The sequence below is a fragment of the Carassius gibelio genome, chromosome B8, assembly GCF_023724105.1.
Source record: "Carassius gibelio isolate Cgi1373 ecotype wild population from Czech Republic chromosome B8, carGib1.2-hapl.c, whole genome shotgun sequence".
Classification (NCBI taxonomy): Eukaryota; Metazoa; Chordata; class Actinopteri; order Cypriniformes; family Cyprinidae; genus Carassius; species Carassius gibelio.
This window is the reverse complement of record NC_068403.1, coordinates 26,110,721-26,134,823: the sequence shown is the minus strand read 5'-3', so window position 1 is coordinate 26,134,823 and position 24,103 is coordinate 26,110,721. Positions and strand designations below refer to the sequence as shown.

At 35.2% G+C, this 24,103-nt stretch overlaps 1 protein-coding gene across 2 annotated transcripts in view; it reads left to right on the top strand.

Moving 5' to 3' along the window:
* tp73 (tumor protein p73) overlaps positions 1–24,103 on the top strand; it is a 34,426-nt gene that overhangs the window by 5,610 nt on the left and 4,713 nt on the right. Inside the window, exons 1-10 of one of the 2 annotated variants that reach the window (XM_052563639.1) lie at positions 3,202–3,334; positions 5,211–5,456; positions 16,448–16,634; positions 17,839–17,954; positions 19,055–19,164; positions 19,632–19,774; positions 19,868–19,956; positions 20,032–20,156; positions 21,036–21,184; positions 22,077–22,209. In XM_052563639.1, the coding sequence (XP_052419599.1) occupies positions 3,314–3,334; positions 5,211–5,456; positions 16,448–16,634; positions 17,839–17,954; positions 19,055–19,164; positions 19,632–19,774; positions 19,868–19,956; positions 20,032–20,156; positions 21,036–21,184; positions 22,077–22,209 (1,319 nt within the window). In that variant the 5' untranslated portion in view covers positions 3,202–3,313. Of the gene's footprint in view, positions 1–3,201; positions 3,335–5,210; positions 5,457–16,447; positions 16,635–17,838; positions 17,955–19,054; positions 19,165–19,631; positions 19,775–19,867; positions 19,957–20,031; positions 20,157–21,035; positions 21,185–22,076; positions 22,210–24,103 lie in introns of those variants that run through there. The other variant, XM_052563638.1, reaches the window with a different exon arrangement.

The following is a 24,103-nucleotide window of genomic DNA, read 5'->3' as shown; positions in this document are numbered from 1 at the left end:
TATTTATATTATATATAAATATTTATATATAATATTATATATATTATAATATTTATATTATAATATATATTTATGTAATATATTATTATTATTTCCATATAAAAAATAAAATTTAGCATGAAAAAGGCAGCCGTTTTAGCGCATTTCCCCCATTCTCATTATCATAATTCATCTGAACATTATCCCTTTTTTTGTTATTTCGATTATTTTAAATTGTGATTCACATTTGATTATTATTACTGATATAGTTGTTGTTGTTGTGTAAAAAAAAAAAAAAAAAATGCTGTGTGTGCATTCAATTAAAAATTAAATGCATTACAAATGCAAAGTGCAAAATCAAAACAAAATCATTATTGTATATCATTATTATATTATCAATTTAATTATATTGGCCTGTATAACACAATTGATAATATAATGATGATATACAATAATGATTTTGCTGCATTTTGCATTTTTAATGCATAAAAAGTTTAATTTAATGATCATTGTGTAGATGTGCAAAACAAACAGAAGCAAAACAAACAAACGAAAAAGCATAATTTTCCTAAAATAACATATAATATAATATAATATAATATAATATAATATAATATAATATAATATAATATAATATAATATAGCCTGTGCTAATATATTTGAATTATTATTAGTATAATTTTTATGATCTAAACATCTTTTTGTCAAATGAATTTGATGTGTTTTAATATGTACGCTGTTTTTCAGTGTCAATATTTGTAACTTTCTGCATCAATAGTTCCAGAATTCTGTAAATGATCTGTTCTAGGTTGTATGGATTTTCTTTTCTCCTTATTGAGATGTTTTGGTCGTTCACTTTAGGCTTTGATAAGCATTTTCAAGAATGTATTGATTTTCAGATGTTTGTTTTTCAATTGGCTCTTATGGGAAATTGCTCCAACCAGTATGTTATAAATTCTTTGTTTTTCTAGCAGTGAACAGTGTAGGTAATTTCTAAAATAATAAATATATATATAAAAAATTATTAATTTAATCTTACCTCCTTGGAAAAAAAAAGTGGTATAGTCCAAAAGACAAGTGGGCAAGTCCAGGCCTGCTTTTACTTAATGAATAGTCATGAGGCCAAAAAGTGGGAGGGCCAGAGATTTGTTGTTGGCTGCATCTAGAAGCTGACAGGGCAAGGAGAACTGGCGGAAAATCAGAAAAAGCGACTCAGAGTGTGTTACCTTTCCTGGAGTTGTTGTGTCAAGTTAGTTTCTCTGGGAGCGTCTAAAGTGAAGACGTGAGACGTGAAGAAGTGAGAAGTGCAGAGCTCACCTGTGTTTAGGGTGAGGTCACATGACCAGAGCAGTGGGAGCATCTCCCCTGTCTGTTTCCTGCCCAGCGGGATCACTACAATGCTGTGTGTCCGAGACCTGCCTCTTTACTACAGCACGGTAGGTGAGCGGCTTCTCAACTATTCCACTCATTCTTCAGATTCATTGTGCCTGGCTTAAAACTTAATTTTATTTTATTTTATTTTATTTTATTTTATTTTATTTTATTTTATTTTATTGTTAATCATTATATTAAATTACATTTCTAAATGGATCTTCTATGACACATCTGTTAAAATACAAGTCTGTTTTTGTTAACTGATAACTGATTATAATATACTGCTTATAGTAGCTACTATTATAAATTGCACAGCTGCAATTGCTTGTAAATGCTTAAAAACCTTAATTTTGAATGATCTTCGAAAATGGCTTTTATATGAACATTTGAAAAAAAAAATCCTTTAAACATCTTGTGTTATTAATGTGAGATGAAACATGTGATGCTGCTCGATAGGAAACCTTTAGCTGTTTTAATGCTATAGCTGCAGTGTATCTTTAAACAGACACCTGTTGATGTGTCTTTCTGTGCACGGCTTTGGTTTTGCTTTGCTTCATTTTGAGGGATGGGAGAAATACTGCAACATGCAACATTTTGATATTTTGCAGTTTAGTTTAGTCATCTCACACCTGTAAACAAAGTCTACTTAAGTTCATTGGGTTATCATTAAGATTCAACCGAGCAGTTTTAAATGGATGTGATAATGTCAGTCCTTCCAGTTTGCAGCAGAGGGGGCTGTTTTGTCATGTTAGTACAGGAAACATTACAATGACACATCTGCATACTGTTCACTATGTCCTGGCAAAATCTGTCAGATATACTTTGAAATATATTAGATATAATATACAGTTTAAAGACTTGTGGTCGCATACAGTAGTTCATTGAACAGTATATGGGGTAAACTGTCACAATAAACCTGCCATTAAACACCTTATTACAGGCTTTACAGTAAAACATATTCATAAATCACACACACAAACAAAACAAAACAAAAACTAGTAAATAAAAAATGTACAAGCAAAAACATTTATTGTATAATGTATGCATTTATAACTTTTTAAAATGCATGTGACAATATGCCCCCAAATCCTTGATTATGGTTTGAATGAATGTCAGTGTGGCTGTCAGTTATAGTGAAAGCATATTGACCTTTCTTCATGATATAGATGGGAGAATTAATTATATATAATATACAGATAGACTGAGAGAGAGAGAGAGAGAGAGAGAGAGAGCATGTATGTGCAAAAATGTAATGTTGAATCATTTAGTCAAACCGATACATGTGCACACACACACACACACACACACACACACACACACACACAGCAATGCTTCTGTTGTGTTTCAACTTGTCGCAGAGCATATTTAGACTTACTGATGAGGCACACCTGTGTGTGTGTGTGTGTGTGTGTGTGTGTGGTAGTCTCTGAAAGCGTTTCTCACATTGTATTGTTCATCTTAAGATCATTTATGGAAAGCACCCCTGTGAGGCAAAAACTAAGTTCATAAATCTATTAGAAATCTCTTCTGGGGATAAAGATTGCACTGATACAATGCAAGTGTCACTGAATGATTCTTCACATCAAGCAGGCTGCCGAGGAGAGATGTGGCTTGTAGTGGGCAGATTTGCAAAAACTGATTTTAGAAAAACTCATCTGTGTATCTTTAAACACTTTGCTTCATCTCTTTTCTGCGGTGCTTGCTTGAATGGTGTGATTAACGCAGGCAGGGACTTGAGAAAGTGTCTCCCGGCAAGTATATACTTGTGCAGGTGTTGTCTGACTGCCGATATGCCGTAATTAGGACAGTGTGTGTGGTTTCTGACCTCCGTCCCTCTGGACTCCACCCGCTCTGGTTCCCCGTGTCTCAGGTTGAGCAGACTTTGGGAGATGAGTGTTTCTGTGGGTTCATCAGTGTGTCGTTTGACAGCCGAGGACATGTGATTCTGTCAGTTTGGACGATGTACTGTGTGAAAAAGAAGGTAAAGACTTTTCTCTTCGCTTGACTTGTGTTACAGTTTGGCTGTCTCATTTCACAGGGATCTGATTGGTCCACACGATCTGTGGGAATCATTACCCATCATGCTTTTTCCCTGAACTTTGAGTTATTATATCCACACATGTCTGCACGAATCAAGTGATAATGTTAGTATTTCTGATTTATTAGTTTTTATTTATTGAGGTTTTGGTGATCATTTTATGTCATATTTATTTAATACCAGTGTAAAGTAGATCACATTTGATTTCTGTAAAAGCTAAGCTGTGGTTTCTTACCAGACCAAGACGAAAGATCCCAGCCAAAGTCTCTCTGATACTGTGGTTTTTAGATATGTCTCTGGCTTCCACGTCAGATTACTTCCAAAAAAGTAATAAGCAACCTCTCTTCAACAAACTGCGTAATTCATTTATGTCCACACAAATGTACAGAAGCTCATTTTTGCCACTGAATAAAAAAATAAAAAAGTTAATCATCACTTTTTATCACATAATTCAGAGAAAAAAGTCAGAATTGTGAGATATATACATTAAATTGCAAGTTATAAAGTCAGAACTCAAAATTGTGTGATATAAACTTGCAGTATTGCATACTTTTGTGAGATAAAATTGGCAATTTTCCTAATTGAAAAAGTCATAATTGCGAGATATAAACTAGTTATACTGTATCTATAAAGCCAGTTATAAAGTCAGAACTCACAATGATATGCACTTGCAATTCTGACTTTTTCCTCAGAGTTGTGAGTTTATATCTTGCCATTCTGACTTTATAAACAAGCAATTTAAAAAGAAAAAAGTCAGGATTGTGAGATAAAAAGTTCTTCAGTGGCGGAAACGGGCTTCCATACAAATGATATGGGACAATAAAAAAACAAAGTATGAATGATAGTAATGCTGACATTTCTAAATGACATACAGATCCATAGAGAAACCTTTTTGTCTAAATTTCATAAAGAACCTTTAACATCTAAAGTCTATGTGTTTAATTAATATTCTTTATATGTGCAAAACTGCAAACAAGCTAAAAGGTTATTAAAATGAGTAAAACTCCTAAAAGAAGCAACAACTTGAATAAACTCCTTCTAAAAAGTTTTGATTGGGAAAAAAAAATCATCTGCAAATGTGACTAGTCAACTACCCGTAACAGCAAAATACAACAGACAAATATAAATCAACCACATACACTCTTAAAAATAAAGATTTTTTTTTTTTTTTGTCTAAATTGTTTCATAAAGAACTTTTATCATCTGATGATCCTTTCTGTTCACAAAAGGTTCTTTGTGGTGAAAGAAGGTTCTTCAGATTATAAAAAGTTAAGAAAGAGATGGTTCTTTAAAGAAACTTTGACTGAATGGGTTTTTGTGGAACCAGAAATGGTTCTTCGATTGGCATCGCTGTAAAGAACCTTTTGAAGCACCGTTTTTTTTTTTTTAAAGAGTTATTCAGAAAGCATGGAAACAAATAAAACACAACAAAGAAAATCAGAACTCATCAAAAGCATGAAAATTCATGTTTTGTTACCAGATTAGCTAATGTTATCATGCCATTATGAGCTGTGCTTTGAACACATCTGTCCAACTTGTGGTGGGCATGATCTGTGAGTTTTGTGTTTGTAAGTTAGAGAAGAGAATGGCAGGCAATTAGACATTGGACAGATTTGGGTTGTGTTTTACAACCTACCCTTCGCCTGGAGGCTTGACTCCCTCTCGTACGTCCCATCGCGGTGTACCTGGAGCTCGAGAAGTGGAGTGGAAGGAGTCTTATCTCCTCCCTCTTCCCCTCAAAGTCAACTTTCTGCCTCCCTCCCTCCCTCCCACTCCTTCACCTGTCTCACCCTCCTTCTCTTTCTGCCTCTCCTCTCAGTCTCAGTACAGCCTACTGAGCAGCAGTATGGAACAAGGTTTGGGGAACAGAGCAGCGTCTAGCAGTCCCTACAGCTCAGAGACCGCCTCCAACGTGCCAACGCCGTCACCCTACTCCCAGCCGAACTCGACCTTCGAGGCCATGTCTCCAGCGCCGGCCATCCCCTCCAACACTGACTACCCCGGGCCGCACAACTTCGAGGTCACCTTCCAGCAGTCGAGCACGGCCAAGTCAGCCACCTGGACGGTGAGTACGGCGCCTCGGCTGTGGTGCAACTGTGTCACGTGAGCTCCTCGTGGACCCGTGCACACACACACACTTCTTTCCCCACACTCACTGACCATTTTCCTCGCAGTGTGCAGGAATAAGTTTTGCTCTACTTCAGTTGCTTGTTTGCACTTTCTTCACCGCCTCATTTTCTAAACTCTTATTTTGGCGCTTTGTTCCTCTTTTTCAACGTGCTTCGTAGAATTAAACATCGTAGCTGAAATGAAACTTCAAGCAGAGTCGTGTGGTGCGACATGCTGTTGTTCTCCATATAACATACCCTGCTGTTAAAAAGTTTGGAGTCTGTACGATTTATAAATGCTTTTGAAAGAAAATTCTTATGTTCGCGCTCGAAGGCTGCATTTCTATGAGTAAAAATACAGTAATATTGTGAAATATTATTACAATTTAAAATAACTATTTACATTTTTGAAATATATTAAACTAGAGATGTGATGGTAAAACTGAATTTTTAACAGCCATTTTTCCAGTCTCCAGTGTCACATGATCCTTCAGAAATCATCGTAATATTTTGTGAAAACTGCGATTTTTATTTTCTCTTAAGATTCTTTGATGAAACAATATATTTAATTATATATATATATATATATATATATATATATATATATATATATATATATATATATATATATATATATATTCAAAATAAAGAATGGAAAAGTCTTCACTGTCACTTTTGGTAGTTAAAGCGTCCTTGCTGAATAAACGTATTAATTTCTTAAGAAAAATCCTACAGACACCAAACCTTTGAACCGTTATTGTATATTGTATACCTTAGAATATATTTCTTATATTAGTAGTTTTATGACTTATTTCATGGACTTACGAGCTTTCAAAATAAACTATCGTTAGTTGTAAAAAATTTGACTAAAATTATGACAATTAACAGCATCTGAAATATATTTCTTCTCTTCAGCATTCATATAACTTAAAACTTGATGTTAAAAGAATAAGGTATGTTGTTTTTCTGCTTTATTTATTCATTATTATTCTTCAGTCTAATTGCATGCACTTTTATGATTGTAGTTTTTAAAAGCAAACTGCTACAGACTGTTCTCAGCGCTGTCTTTGAGCTACAATAATAAAACCTTTATATTTACAGTCAGTTAAGTTTGTCTTGTCAAAAACGCTATGAAGTTGGACATTCCTTAGAAAACCCTTACAATGACAGAACCAACCAGTTTTAATTCTTCAGTGCATCTAATGTTCAGTTGTTTACATGTTTGCTTTGGATTTTAGAATTTGTTGGAGCTCAAAGCAAATTACTCTCAAACTCTTGCGTTTAGAATTTTAAGGTAACTAATGAAACTTGGAAGGTGAATTTCTTCTGAGTGGTTGCTTACAGAGTTCTTAAGCTTAAGTTATGGGTCAGTTCAGATCTGTATACGAGAGATAGTACTCATAAGGTTTTTCTTAAACAAAGCGCACAGGAAAAGAATCACAGTAATGTCAAGCAGAGGAGCTTGAAACCAGAGCAGTCCTTGTTTTCCCCAAAGTCCAGTGTCACCATGAGGAAAGGTGCTACATCTGTCTTTCATGAAGATGACCCTCTGAAACAGGAGATGGGGCTCTTTCCTGGGTCAGTTGTTTGTAGGATGAAGTCAAGCGTGAGGCTTGGTCTCTGACTTTCTGTGGACGTGTAAAGTGATAGCAGTCCCAGGAAGGTGAGTGCCGTGGCCATCACTCAGTGAAGACTGTCACCTCGTTCCGCTCCGTTCTCAAAGACCAGGCCCCTGTGAGCAACAATAAGAGCAGGATAAGCTTTTAAAATGGGCATGAGTGGAGTCTGCAGCACAGATTGCTGTTTACGCTTTAGGATAAGAGATGCAGGCCCTGCATTTGACTGTGTTTGGCACTTTAGCTAGCGCCATAGATATAATGATACTGTTACATACTATCTCGTTTTCTTCTTCACGCACGTGGAATATTCCTTGCATAGTGGATCAGAATTTTAGATTGGTTTAGATTTAATTAACCATCATGAGTTTTCAGGATTTTGAGCTTTCGACTCAAAGTGTGCATGAAATGAATCAAAATATTAATGTCAGCATTTCTGATCCTAACTGTGTTATATTTGTTTACCGATGACATTTTTTCAGTCAGTGAAGAGTAGAAATAATGTTAGAAAGCACATCATTTGCTTAACCCTAACACTTTCTAGACCTGTTTAACTTTCCTTCTTCTGTTGTACATAAAATGTTTTTATTTCTGTTTAATTGTGTTCTTAATTTTTTTTTAAATCTATTGGGTTCTGCAGAAAAAAGAAAGAAATGCAGGTTTGAAAGCAGCATGAGAGTGAGTAAATCCTTTTTGGGTGAAGTATGCGCTCAGTTTGAAGAATTTTGAAAATTTGCACGTGAAAAAATTTCAAAATATCACTTCTGCAATGACATCTATCTCTGAAGACTTTTGCATGATCCTGCATGCAAGTGATGCTCCATGCCACTAGTTGTCAGTGAGTCCAAGATTGTTGCTGTAGTGCAACATAAACAATAAAAATACATTACATGTATTAAATACATACATGTATTAAGTGCACCCTTAAAGGGCACATATTTTTGTTTATTTTGCAGTGGCTGATAGTTTAGTAGTGACATTACTTCTGCTGATGCAGCAAACAAAGTAGGCTACCAATATGCCATTGTGGAAATATCTCATTGACCAATTATTCATTCATTCCAGAACCCCAAGAAGTCAATAACAGTAGGGTTATTAATAATTAAGAAAGTACTATTCAGCTGATCATGTGACAGCAGCATGAGGCATTATTAAAGGTGCAGTAGGGAACTTTTGTAAAAAAAAAATTTTTTACATATTTATTAAACCCGTCATTATGTCCTGACAGTAGAATATGAGACAGATAATCTGTGAAAAAATCAAGCTCCTCTGGCTCCTCCCAGTGTCCTATTGCCATTTGCAGAAACTCCATCGCTCCCGGTAAGAAAACAACCAATCAGAGCTGCGGTCCGTAACTTTGTTTGTGTTCAAAATGTAGAAAAATGTATATAATAAGTGAGTACACCATGAATCCATTTTCCAAACCGTGTTTTTAGCTTGTCCTGAATCACTAGGGTGCACCTATAGTAAGTGTTTATATTCGGACTATTTTAGATTGCTTCGGGGGTACCGCGGCGGAGTAACCCAGTACCTTTGTGATTCTTTATAGACATAAACAGAGAGAAGTAGCTCCGGCTACGATGTTCTTCCGCAAGACGCAAGCAGTTCTGTTTATTAACCGCTAGAGCGTCAAAAGTTCCCTACCGCAGCTTTAAATGCATGTTAAAAACTGTATATAACTCAGTTATACTGAGCTTTTTTTAGTTGTAGTATTTTTTATTTTGTCAAAGCTTATTAGAAGGTTTCAATTAGTAATTTTAAAATTGTTATTTATAGTTTAATGAAGTTTACATCTTGTTGCCATTCACTCTTAAAATTAAAGGGTTTTGTATTTGTGCCATAGGTGAACCATTTATTTATTTATTCTTGGTTCCCCAAAGAACCTTTCAAAAACTGTTCCTAAAAGAACCACTTTTTCTTTAGAGAACATTTTAGCAATCTAAAGAACTGTTTTACTGTAAAGAACCTTTAGTGTAATGGAAATGTTCCATGGATGTTAAAGGTTCTTCATCGAAGCATCAATACTAATAAAGAAATGTTATTGTTAAGAGTGTTGGGGATAGATTTACTAACAGCGTTAAAATAGTCCTTTCGGGATTTACTGAAGGCACGCAGTGAAGAATTAGCACTTAAAAGGCGTGGACACTTATTTTTTGAATATGCATGAGTTTTCCTTTTCAGACACAAAATTTATGGGAGGAGATAATTGCGCTTGTCATATTACTGGCATTTGATGGGCAACTGATGGGCATGACCTCTGCATTCAGTTTGCACTGCGCTTGGTATATAGCGCTGGTCGATATGTAAATATGGTGTTGCGCGTGTATTCTTTAATTGTTAGTAAATCACCCACAGACATTTACACACCCATCGCTGCTGTTTTGGAATTTTGCTCTTGCGCTAATTTGCTCTGTTTAGTAAAACTGGTCCTTGGTGTCTTCACCTCATATACAAACTGAAGACAGATTTCAAAGTAGATTCAGAAATTAGTATTGGTTCTTCTACGTAAAGTAACATTTCCAAAGGTGGCATTACAGGACGAAGATTATCTTGCATTTGATTGGACAGAAATATCTTTAGGATTGTAAATGTAAGATGACTGTATGATCTATATTTTAGATGTTTTCCTGGAATCGGATCTTTAAAAAAGAGAAAAAAAAAGCCACATCTGTTCTTAAATGTACTGGACATAGAAATGGCTCAGGATTATTGTTAAGTTAAGTGGTATGCCAGTGTGAGCTCAAACTCAGGGAATTTCCAGGTGTAATACAAAGGCTTGCAGGCTGAGGATTAATGTGTAAGTGGTAAGTGAGTCATTGTGTGGCGAACTGAGGGGTTAAAGCATGATGCTCTTTGGTTTGTGTAGCCTCAGGATGCTTTGGGAGAGGCATGGGGGCATTTTGACTGTAATCTATTTGATCCGCAGTGGGCTTCTCACTGCTACCTGCAGCAACATTCCTCTCAGCCAGCCTCATGGACGAACCATTCGTTAATTCTGCGTTTCACAATCAACTGTGGTAGAAATTTTGTGGTAATGCTTCCTCACTCGTATGAATCCTTCTGGCTTTGATGTTTGCCAATAATTATGCTTGTATTAAAGGTACAGGTTGTAGGACCTGCCACTAGAGGGCGCACTACCAAAACAATAACAATCGCGTGGTTTGATGACGCTAAGAAAGAGCGTGGAATGATGGGATTTGTTGTCTTTTACCCAACCGCTGACGGCCATCAATCAGCCGATATGAAAACGATTACCACTTGTTCAACAAATATATACACTCATGTATATTCAAACACAATAATTGGGCATACATAGCAAACGTGAGTTCAGCGATTCGCACGAGTAGATTACATACAAAGTCAATGCAAATACGCGATCAGACGATGGATCAGACGCGTCCTCACGCGGGTCTAGAGATGCGATGCCCCGTGTTTGGCCTGTATGCTCAATAATACTAATCTTGTTGATCATTATAATAGAATACGTTTTCTGTAAAGATATGAATCAAAACAACTCACCTGTCGAGTAAAACACAAGCGAGATCGGCATCTCTGTCTAGTTGAAGTTTGTCGCGAAGCTCTCTCCATCTAGAAAATGCAACACTGATACTGATCCTCGCTCTTTCTCTCCTCTTGTCCCAAACTCTTCTTGGGTCGTTTGGTTGGCCCGTACGCTTATGTTTACGGGAGCTGTCCTTGTCGACCGAACCAGTGGCAGACGGTAAACGGTAATTATGTTCTATAAATAAGTAACACAATCCACCATAAAACGTGCAAGAAGAAGTACATAAGGAACAGCTTGAAGCAAGCTAGTGGTTTGCTGGATGCTAGACACTGCTTCCACATTTGTCCATGACTCTGTTGTCATGTGGTTTCCACGTCAGTAAAGGCGGTAACAAAGGGGAACTAATGTCATTGACAGGCGACTGCAATGAGATATTGTTAGTAGTCAGCTGGACAAAATATATAACACTAGCCTAGTGGTTTTTGGATATTTTACTGAAAATATCTTACAAATTGTACCTTTCATTGTTTTATTAAACCACATGTAATTTTCCGGAGGCAGGCAAAACATTCTACAAAATAACTTATTTTGTGTTGAGTGTTATAAAGATATTTATACAGGAGGATTGGAACAGTTTGAGGGTGAATAATTGTAACAGATTACATTTACAAAAATTACAGATTTTTTTTTTTTGCTTTTATTTTTTTTTCATTCAAACACTTTCCTTCTTATCATTCTCTGCTTTTATTTAGTAATAATAAATACGTTTGTTGGCAGTAATGCTCAAAATTGAGCAGTATTTCAGAGTCCAGGTCTCTGTCCTTGGTTCTGAAGTCCCTCCGTTCATTCAGCTGTGTTTATCAGGTGACCTTGTGTGAGCTCCTAAAGGTGGAGCTTTTTCATCGCTGAAAAGGTTTTAAGGTCATTTTCTGCTATCTTCCTGAATCATGTCTGTTTTTGCCTGGGCCTTTGCCTCTGTCTTTTTAGGCTCAAATTATGGTATGATATCACCGAGTGAATCATAAAAACAAACCGTGTGTTAGGGATAACTGTTTAAAAGCTTATAGGCTTAAAGCAGGGGCAGTCATAAGGGATGAAAATGAGTTCTGACACCTCAGCGTTTCCAATAAAGACCCTAACACTTTTTTTCATTGTTGGCGTATAAGTAGGGCAAGTCTGAGCACGTCTTTGCTTCTGGAGTATTTGAGGCTGATCTTCCTAGCTTTTACCCTCATAGTGAGCCAGCGGGTCTAAACACAGCCCGAAGCCAGCGCATCCTTCCTCTCACAATGATTTCATACAAATGTGCAGGCACACAAACGGCACTATATTTATTCATTTTTAAATATAAAATCGATTGGTTCCTTCATAATTTTTTCTGGTTTGGGTATGACTTGTTTGCTGTGAACTTGCAAAGTCATCTTACTTGCATAGACCAAATATATACAAAATTAGCAGATTGTCAAAACTTTTTTTGTCCACCCATACAGTGAAAGTGGATTATAGGGACAGCTTTTCACCTTCATTGTGTGGAAAAGAGCATCTTGGATATTCTGCTAAATTGATCAGTCGCATCACCCATAATATATATTTTTTTTATGCGAACTGTTCCTTATGCAATTTTAGCCAAAACTTTTAATTTAGTTTTAACCTCAAATGTTGCTCAAAAATGTCTTCACTTTCTGAATTCAGAGATCTGAAATGAAACTGAAACATGCAAAATGGTTTTCTCTTGAAATTACAGTTCGAAAAGAAATGTGTTTTTATTTTGGGGGGTTGAATATTTGAATTGTTTTGAAGAAAAAAAAAAAAAGTTCTGCCCCTCCTTGTAAAGAATACTTGTTTCAGCATGTCAGGAAACAGCAGCCAAATCCAAAATATGATGCTCCAAAAATATGGAAATCAGTAATGTACTCTGAGCTTAGACGAGGCTCAAACAGACTTCAAGTGAATCCGAAAAACTTGAGAATAAATGTCATCAATGTGATGTAAAAATAACAAATATTTGTTTTGATATGATGTGGAGAAAAACTAAATAACAAAACAGTTTTTATCTGTACAGTGAAAGTAAGTGCGGTCCAAAACAACAGTGTGGGCATTGGACATTTTTCAAAATGTCTTCTTTAGTTTTCCACAAAACAAATACTTACAGGAATGGCATGACAGTGAAAAAAATGATGGCAGAATTTTTATTTTTGGAGAGAAAAAAAAAACATTGTGGCTCCTAAAAGAACATCCTCTGAAGAAATAAAAAACATTTGAACTATCTTTGTTTATTCTAACTATTCTATTATTGTAATATGTTTTAAATGACTGCAATATGTTTTAAATGACTGCAATATGTTTTTCATCATCATTTACTTTAAGTATTAAAATAATTAAGTCTTAATTTTTAAAGAACTTCATTTTTTTCTTTGTTTGTAGTGTGCAGCGCGTCTTGGGAGGCACGACGGAGCTGTAGCGTATGTGATGCTGGCTGCAGTTTCACAGGCGTTAGCATAGGCAGCACATTTGTGAATTTATTGATGGAGACGGGGAGTTGGCTGAATTTGCGGGTGGCATGCTCAAACTTGCCCATCAGCCTGTCAGACTCGTCATTATCACTTAGGCCGCCGAGCCTGCCTGAACCTGCGCCTTTCCAATGCTCACCTTCCTCCAGCCCATCATCTTATTCCACCTTACAACACTTACACTGGGTCTCCACTGCAGGCCAGCCACGCAGCTGCCAGTGTAATCAAGCAAGATGTCTACAAAACCACATGCATGCTTCCTGCTTTGTTTTGTGTGCTTGCAATCTAGAAATAAATATGAAATGATTATTTTAAATGTTATATTATTTCAGAGAATGTCACACATGTAGGTTCAGCTTTTGATAGTCCAGTTTACTGGGCTTTCGCTTGATTTGAGCCCTCAAGATTTCCTCGTCACTTCCGAGTTTAAGGTTAAAGACGTAAAAATTAAGGCTCTGATTAAAAACAGAAAGGGTTGGTTCTGACCATCTGATGCCAGACTTAAAAATGGTACTTTGTTGTATTTGTGGCTTCATGAAGAAACTTTAACATACATGGAATCTTTCCACTGGACAAAAAGAAAAATGTAAATTCTGACTATAAAAATGTTCTTTGCAAAAGAAACAATGGTTCTTTTAAGGACTGTTCACTGAATGGTTATTTTGGGAACCCAGAATTGTTCTTGCATTGCTATAAAAAAACACCTATTTGGAACCTTTATTTTAGTGTACAATAAACTTTTGAGCTAATAACTATTTATTCTCCAGTTAAGTTATTTAAACCTTTATGTAATATAACTTCAACAGCGATTAGCCACTCAAACCCTATGCAGCAAAAATGGTTCTTGATAAAGAACCAACAGTCTTTGTTCTTTATTATACCGAAGATGTGATAAGACGTAAGAATCTATTGAACAATCTTTATATATATATATATATATATATATATATATATATATATATATATATATAATAAAATAAAAAGTTCTTTATGGCATTTAAGGTTCCATGAAGAACCTTTAGAATCCTAGGAACCATTCCATTGCAAAAAAGGGTTCTAAATATATATTTATATATAAAAAAATGGTTTGTCACTAAAAGGTTCTTTGGAGAGCTTAAATGACTTTGTCTGTGGCATCGTTGTTTGGAACCTTTCTGTTTTTTATGAGTGTAGGACCATCACTAATGGACAGTGTTGGAGGTAATGCATTACAAGTAACTCGAGTTACGTTAATCAGATTACTCTTTTCAAGTAACTAGTAAAGTAACGCATTTTTTTTTTTTATTTACAAGAAAACATCTGTTACTATGTTTTCCCATTTATTGACTGACATGTCTCCTGTCCCCATATTGGGAGAAATCAGAAGTACAGAGGCGTTGTGTGCGCTGTGTAAACATGATGTAGTTCTAGACTAAATGTGAATGTGGATTAATTCATCCCACTCACATAAAAACAGATTTAGTATTCATAAAAATGAATTAAAACAGTGAAATGCCAACTCAGAATATGACACAAACCTGTAATAATTAACTGTTAAATAACACAAATGTATCTGATCCCATTTTATTAACTAATGTCTTTGCTGCTGACCTTTAATGATCTAGTTCAACCATACTAATAAGCAAAACGACTTTAGATAAACTAACAATTGTGCTTCTTTCTTTGTTTGTTTTTATTGCTGAAGAGTGTTGAACCGTCTTCTCCTGTGTTCTACTCTACAAAATTTACTTTCCCTTCAACCTGAGGTTTATTCATTATACTTTTTGGTGTGAAAGGGCTTTTATTTTTGCTATAAATAGATCGTTTTATATTAAAAACAATCAAGCCCTGCTCATAAAAGTAGCGTAACACATTACTTTCCATTAAAAGTAACTAAGTAATGTAATTAGTTACTTTTTTAAGGGAGTAACGCAATATTGTAATGCATTACAGTAACTTTCCCCAACCCTGCTAATGGAGCTCGTTATGTTCCTGTGTGGTGTCAACACATTGTTGTCCTTATCTTTCAAGCCATTTTTGACATAATTTCAATTCTTTCAATCGATTGAGAATTTCAGCTGCAAGGTATTCCAGGAGTAGAGTGTATAATCGAGACATCTGCTCCCATCTCTCTCTCTCCTCTCTGAGTGTTTATGGGTGTTTGTTACTCATTTGAATAATCTCTCAGTGAAAGTGTGAGAGGAAGTTGTGCTGATGTTCTTACATTAGTAAAACAACTACAGCTAAACACTACTGTAAAAATACAGTCTCACTACTTTTACTGTAGATTTAAGAGATTAGCTGGGAAATCACTTTAAAGGAGTTTTTGTAGATTTTTCTGGAGATTGTAAACAAAGATACAGATGAATGATGAAACATTTGTAACAACGCAACACAAACGGTTCGTTTATCATAGTGTTGCTGGGTTTGCTCGTTTGTTCTGGGTGGTCATTGAGTCATAGTCTCTGTGATATTCATGCTCTAAATATGACTCACATCTGTCAAATAATATACATTTATCATCCACCATGTGAAATTGCAAACTGGACTTTGAAGACAGTACTATATCTTAAATATAATGATACTAACTTCATGTTTCTTTAGCGTCTTATTAGAAATATAATTGAGTTCTGAAAAAATTCTATCATGTATCATCAGCCTTAGATTCAAGTCAGCTATTTTGGTTTGTTTAATTTTGACAGAGAATTTGATTCTAATAGGATTTAAGACAGATCAGATGTCACTTGTACTATTTAAGTCAGACTACTATATAATGTAGCTTTATGGGAAACACTTACGATTGTATGAAGTGCGGTTGCAACATCGGTGGCAGTGTTCATGATATTTATTCTGTTGCAGCACCTGGCATACAATCTCCCTTTCATAAAATCTGAATCACATTAATGCAAGTCTGCACAAAGCAGGCTTGTACATTTGGTTTTTGAGGGAATATTTGGAATGTCTTTATAGTTTTAGACAGGATCTGACATGCTTGTGTGTGTGTGTGTGTGTGTGTGTGTGTGTGTGTGTGTGTGTGTGTGTGTGTGTGTGTGTGTGTGTGTGTGTGTGTGTGTGTGAGTGTGTGAAAGAAAGACCTCATCAGATGACATCTTCTTCGTTTATAATCAGATGCCTTGTCTTCATCTATAAAGCATCATATTTTAAACATGCGTGGCCATCTAGCGTCATAAAGACAATCATATTTCCATGACAGACCCAGGACTGAAGTGTATTTTAGAAAAAGTATGCCTTTTTCAAATCTTGGTTTCACCAAGCAGTGTTTCAAATGTTTATTTCTGTATTTTTATATATATCTCTGCATATATATATTTGTGCAGTACTCTCCGTTGCTCAAGAAGCTGTACTGTCAGATCGCCAAGACCTGTCCGATTCAGATCAAGCTGGCTTCCTCGCCCCCAAACGGCAGCGTGATACGAGCCATGCCCATCTACAAGAAAGCCGAACACGTCACAGAGGTGGTCAAACGCTGTCCCAACCATGAACTCGGACGGGACTTCAATGAAAGTATGACAAAAAACTCAGTCTTTATTCATAAATGCAACAACTTGTTCTGTTATTTGAATACTCGTGTTTACATTTACATATGAATACTTTATATATGATTTGACATGTGGAAGCATTTATAACTAAAATAGGACATTTACACAGCAGCAGATTTAAAAGCATCTATTAATTAAACTCATTATTGAAATACACCAATAACTTAACAAAAAAATTTTTTTGATAGTGTCATTTTATTTAACTGTTTTTATTGTTCTCAAAATTATGAATTAATATTATTATACTAACCTGATAACATGAGGTTACATGCACAAAAGTCATTTTCCGATAAAAAAGAAATCAAACAAATTCAGATGAACGTTGAAATTGTATAACTTACAGATACAGATACAGCTGTCTGTTCTAGGATCTGTCTGTTTCAAGATAAGATATGAATGTGAACATCATCCAGCTAACCATCATTTGACTAAAAACAACTGCCCACTAAAATCAGACTACCTTATTGAAAAATACATATGGCTGAATGTCACTTCACTTAGAAATACATTTATTTCATGCTTAGTGTACTACAAATACATTTCCATATTTATGTACTTAATAAATTGCACTTTTAGTATACTAAACTGGTATACTTAAACTCTGCTAAATTGGAACAAGTAGTTTTGTACTTAATGCACTTGAATTACGCAGAAGTAGTGCTGAAGTTCAACTGAAGATATATCAAAGTATATTAGATTGTGCTAAAGTGCAGACCGATATTTAAAGACCGATATTATTCGGAGATCATGCAATCCTCATAAACAGTAACATTAAAACATATTTTAGGCTTAATAAATGTGCATGTGCACAAATACTACACCAAATAAAGGTTCATTATAATTTTTATATCGGTAAATCTCGAGTTATCGGTCAGACTAAAAACCTTAGACTCTGTGGTCAAATTATTAAGTCATTTGTCTTCAGCTTGTTCTGTCATATTTAATTTATTAAATAACTTTCAAGTATAAAAAGTAAAAATGTAAATGCAGATTGTCTGGTCTTGTTTCCAAAACATCAATGAGTCTATAACTAAATTGTGCGGTGAGGTTTTGAACTGAACATAAAGCTAACTCGTACATTCACACTTTCATATGCCACAAAAGGAAATATTGCTGTTGTCCTTCCACTTCTAACTCCTAATCGTTCTTGTCCGGCTGCCTCTGTCCAGGTCAGACAGCCCCTGCCAGTCACTTGATTCGGGTGGAGGGCAATAATCTGTGTCAGTATGTGGATGATCCTGCCACGGGCCGACAGAGTGCTCTCGTCCCGTATGAGGCTCCACAGGTCAGTTCAGTCATTGCATGTAAGTCCCAGACTTATTTTAGTGTCAGTAGGTTTGTAATATGAATAAAATATTTAATGTATTAAATGTTAATATTTATTTTTTGTTCCTCATGCTTCATATAACATTCTAGTGCTGTTTTAGATCATGTACACTTTGTATATTTGTACCTGTTGTGGCACGACAGCTAACGAACATGAATTTCTTGCAGATGCATATTCATAAGTGCGCAAGTATATACGTATTGATTGATGGTAAAATGACGCGTCAAAGCATGCGGTGATCATTCAGTTCAGGACGCTAAACGTGTTCTGACTGGCTATAAATAGCCCAGAGATTATTCTCAGTTATAATACCTGCAGTTATTCCTCTTTTTACACTGTTGCTTTGTTTTGTGTTGAATATCGAATGGTTGGCGCCACCTAGAGGTGCATATTTCTTGCATACTGTAAGTGCTGGTGTTCAATCACGAAATACATTACGTTTTCTTTTTAATGATTTATTCAATGAAATGTATTGATAATCAGCAGTTTTGAACTAAAACTGTATTGATAAACGTTTGACTGGTGACTATACAAAAAGGTCTCATTAGTCAACTTTTTATTAACGTTTAATTAGTTACATCATAAGTAAACAATGAATGAATTTATGTGTTGCAATATTTAATGATATTCATTAACGTTAGTTAATAACAATACAATGGTTAGTTCATGTCAACTCAGATACGTTAAATAATATTAACTGATACAACATTTAGGCCTAAATATTTGTAATTGTATAAATAAATATTGAATTTAACATTACCTACATTTAGAATTAATGTAAATTAATACAGGCTTTAGAATTTATTTTCTTTTTTAGTTTGCTAACTAATATAGTTACATAATGTAACACTAACATAAATTATTTCTAGTTGTTACGTATTGTTAACGTCCCTCAGGATCCAGTGTTTTTGAATAAATCTAAACTAATTTATTAAAGTGAATTTAACTTCTCACTGCAAATATTTTTCTCTGAACAGGGCACTATATCCTCTGTTTACAATATAATGCAATGCTTCTGGGATCTGACTATCTGTCTCTTTTGTTATCTATTTGTCAAGGTGGGGACTGAGTTCACAACCATTCTGTATAATTTCATGTGCAACAGCAGTTGTGTCGGGGGAATGAACCGCAGGCCCATCCTCATCATCATCACGCTGGAGACACGAGAGTGAGTGAACACCTTTACCTCAGACACTTTCTCACGTTTACACTGAAATCTTTCTCTGCTTCCAAAAGAGTGGTTCTTAAAGGGACAGATCAGCCAAAGTTCTGTCATGATTTACTCACCCTGAAGTTGTTTCAGACCTGTTTCGTCTGCAGAACACAAAATAACTAACTTCAATAGATTAAATTATTATTTTTTTAAAATACTATGCAAGTCAAAGGGGACCAGAAACAGAAGAAAGAAACTCAAATCAGTTCGCAAACACTGATGACAGAATTCTCATTTTGGGTAACCTTTCCCTTTAAGTGAATTTGCTTCAGAACAACAAAAGTAAACAAAAACGTACTTCGAATTGAGCATTGAAATGTATTCTTTTAATTGTGAACTGCATGCAACAACAACATGCAACCTATTCACATGACGTAGGCTGCATGGTTTGGTTATGCTGAACTCTACCGTGTTTTCCACAGCGGACAGGTTCTCGGCAGGCGTTCGTTTGAGGGCCGGATTTGTGCCTGTCCCGGTCGAGACCGCAAAGCAGACGAGGATCATTTCAGGGAGCAACAGGCTCTGAATGAGAGCGTGGCCAAAAATGGAAATGCCAATAAACGAAGTGAGCCATCAATGGATTTCCACCAGCACTTCATTCATCAGATCATTTCCAATACAAGTTTCCAATCTGGAGCTTCTGTTTCTGACCTCACAGATTTCAAACAGACTCCGGCCAACATTGCAGGCCCTTCCGTCAACATCAAGAAGAGGCGGCATGGAGAAGAGGAGATGTATTATATTCCAGTGAGTGTGGAAGCATGCATCTTGATTTCTAATACTTCTAATAGTTCATTCTGATGTTTTTGGATTGGTTTGAAGGTGCGAGGCCGGGAAAACTTTGACATCCTGATGAAGATAAAGGACAGTCTGGAGCTTGTGGAGTTTGTACCACAACAGTTAGTGGATTCATACAGACAACAACAGCAGCAGCTCCTACAGAGACAGTGAGTCCTTATACAGACATCATACACGACCGTAAAAAATTCAGAGTCTGGAAGTGTAAGATTATTTGGGTTTTTTAAAGAAATCTACACTTTTATTCAGAAAGGATGCATTCAATTTATCAAAAGTATTTATAATGTTACAAAAGATTTATATTTCAAATAAATGATGTTCTTTTAAACGTTTTATTAATCAAAGAATGGTTTCAGATGAAGTAACACAACTGTTTTCAACATCAGAAGTGTTTCTTGAGCAACAAATGAGTATATTAGAATGATTTCTGAAGGATCGTGTGACACTGAAGACTGGAGTAAAGTAATCGGATTACTTTTTCAAGTAACTAGTAAAGTACCGTATTTTTCGGACTATAAGTCGCACCTGAGTATAAGTCACATCAGTCCAAAAATACGTCATGATGAGGAAAAAAACAGATATAAGTAGCACAGGACTATAAGTCCCATTCATTTAGAACCAAGAGAAAACATTACCATCTACAGCCACGAGAGGGCGCTCTATATCTTCAGTGTAGACTACAGGAGCACTGAGCAGCATAGAGCGCCCTCTCGCGGCTGGAGACGGTATTGTTTTATCTTGGTTAATTTCTCTCGGTTCATGTCAAATTAATTTTGATAAATAAGTCGCACCTGACTATAAGTCGCAGGACCAGTCAAACTATGAAAAAAAGTGCGACTTATAGTCCGGAAAATAGGGTAACCGCATTACTTTTAAATTTACAACAAATTATCAGAACTGTCAGAACTCATATCAGTTCTGTCATATCAGAATTGTTTCATGATATGACCTCTTCCTTTAGCGTCCAGTCTTCAGTGTTCCCCATTGAGTGCTGTATATTAAGTGTCTTTCTCTCGTGTGATTGACAGGAGTCACGTTGCCTCTCCGTGTTCATATGGCACTCTCAATAACATGAATAAGATCCAGGGGCCCATCAGCAAGCTCCCCTCAGTGAATCAGCTGGTGACACAGCAGACCCAGCAGAGCGCAGGACCCTCTGCGTCCATGACACACATGGGTGAGAGCCTACAAGTGCCTTCATATAAGCCCTACATTTCATACAATTACCTTGTTGCAGTGGGTTGTACATTAGCATTTTATTCCAGTTTAATTTATTGGTCATGAAATTTAAGTCTGCATTATTTCACATCTCTCTCTCACACACAACACTTAAATGCTTTTAATTGCAATGAGGTGAAAATGTATTATAGTTTAAATGGTCACACTTAATATTAAGGTCCAATTTTCACAATTCTCTAACTAGTAGCCATGATTTTTGGCCCGATTAACTCCTAATTACTGGTTATTAATAGTAAGGTAAAAGTGGTAGGATTAAGGGATCTAAAATGTAATCATGTTATCCATTAAAAAGTAACTGTAATCTGATTATTAGCATTTTAGTACATATGATTATGATTATGTAATCCAGACTACATGTTCATAGCTTTCAGTGACTTTATTAAAATCCCTACAGGAAAACATGAATGGGGAAAAATTGTATTAAAACTTTCAATATCAAACACACACATGGTTCTTTTCATGTGTACATGTAAGTGTACTTCTTTAAAGCATGACAAAGATTATTTTTAAAAAAAATTATCGATTTAAAAAGTGCTTTAAAGTAAAACCTCTAAATTGACAGAGTGCACTTAAGTGTGCTTAGAAACATGAAAGTGCCTCTCTTTAAGTATGCTTAAGTGTCCTTTTATTTCACTACACAAGTACACCTTTTTAAAAGTGAACTGTTAAAATCTGAAGTACACTGCAAATGCACTTGTGTTTGATTTGCTTGGCTTTCACTGAATAAACAGCGAGACACTAACAGTGGCCCACATTTACTGGCTAAATCCCTTGTGACTGTCATCTGCTGGTTTGTGTGTTGACTGGTTCTGGTGTGTTTGTGGCTGCAGGGACGAACATGCTGGGTGGACACCACATGCAGTCGAACGGCGATGTGAACGGAGCTCATGCGTCTCAGTCTATAGTGTCCACCTCTCACTGTACCCCTCCCCCTCCTTACAACCCCGACCCCAGCCTCGTCAGGTACTACACCCTGCAGTAGCACAACCTGACACACACACACACACACACACACACACACGAGCTACACATGCTTCTTATCATTTTAATAGCAATTTATTTTTACAACAGTGTGACTGAAATCTGCCTGACGTATCTTATTTTACAGAGATAAACCTTAAATCATTTAGTTTCGCCTTCTCTTCATCATTTGTGACCCTGGAATCACAAAACCAGTCATAAGGGTCAATTTTATTTTATTTTAATTTGAGATGTATACATCATCTGGAAGTTGAATAAACAAGCTTTCCATTGATGTGTGGTTTGTTAGGATCAGGCTATATTTGGCCGAGATGCAACTATTTGAAAATCTGGAATCTGAAAAATTTAAATACTGAGAAAATCATCTTTAAAGTGGTCCACATGAAGTTCCTAGCAATGCATATTACTAATCAAATCTGAAGTTTTGATGTATTTACAGTAGGAAATCTACTAAATATCTTCATGGAACATGATCTTTACTTAATATCCTAATGATTTTTGGCCTAAAAGAAAAATCAATCATTTTGACCCATACAATGTACTTTTGGCTATTATTATAAATATACCTCAGCGACTTCAGACTGATTTTGTGCTCCAGGGTCACATTTGTCTTTACATGGTTAATCATGTAATTACAGTATATTGATGTTTTTTCTTCTGTGCTAATACACAAAAGAGGATTTTGTTTATAATGAAACCTTTGCTTTTAAAGAGGCTTTTGGTTTCTTTTTCAGATGTAGTAATTATTTGTACATACGAGTAAGAACTTTCTTACTATTCCTCTGCTGGTCAGAGAAACATTTTCAAATCACACTTTAGTGTGCAAAACATGTAACCTTTTTCATTTACTATACATATTCAGATGCCACTTTTGTGTTTACATATCAATTTAATTATACTCATGACTGATTTATCACATGGGGCTGGACAGGGGGTGGCGAGGTGCCTTTCTGATTAATGGCCTGTGCTCTTTCATCATTTGGGTGAAACTCAAAAAAAAAAAAAAACATGTCTGGCACTCCCCAAAATCAAAAATATTATATATTATAAATCCAATCAATAATATTATTGATTGGATTTAAGCACCTTTTAAGATTTTTTATTTGTTGTTGTTTTTTGCACTGTAACATTATTTTCATGACAAACTAATTTCCCCCATAGATAAACATTACTGTCATAGATTTATTTTATATTTTTATGTAATTTTATTTTTTATTAATAATATTAGGTAATTGTATTACTTTTTATTAATACTATTTTATTTTTCTAATATTAAATTGTTATAATATAAATTTTTTAAATAGTATTATAAATATTACTTTTTTATTAAATAAAAAATAGTAATTTTGAATTTTTAGCTACATTGTTGTTTTTCAGAAGTTTTTTATTAAAGAATTATTCATTTAAGACAGCACAACAAATACTTGTTAACAATTTAAATAATTTATCTCCTTTAATTTGTATTTCAAATATGTAAATTGGTATAATATTTAAACATTTTAATATAAAATTTGTAATATAATAATGTCGTCAACAAAATCTTAATGGTGCTAATACATTCTTTTTTGGACTGAAATATTACACTGTTGGACATGTTTTTTTTTAGATTTACCTTCACCCAGTTAACTGTTCACGTTATTTACATGGCATTGTCATCTGTGCTACTTTGTCAGTCATAAGTCTTATATATTGGCACTTAGAGTGATATTTATTTTTAAACTAGATGTGTCATTTTCCAGACTCCATTGTCACAAATGTGCTTATTAATATCAGTGTTCCCTCTACATTTAATACTTAATGTATCAGGGTGAAATTAAAAGTCGGCGTCTAGGATTATGCCAAAGCAACCAATGTTTCTGAATCCATGTTTTGTTTA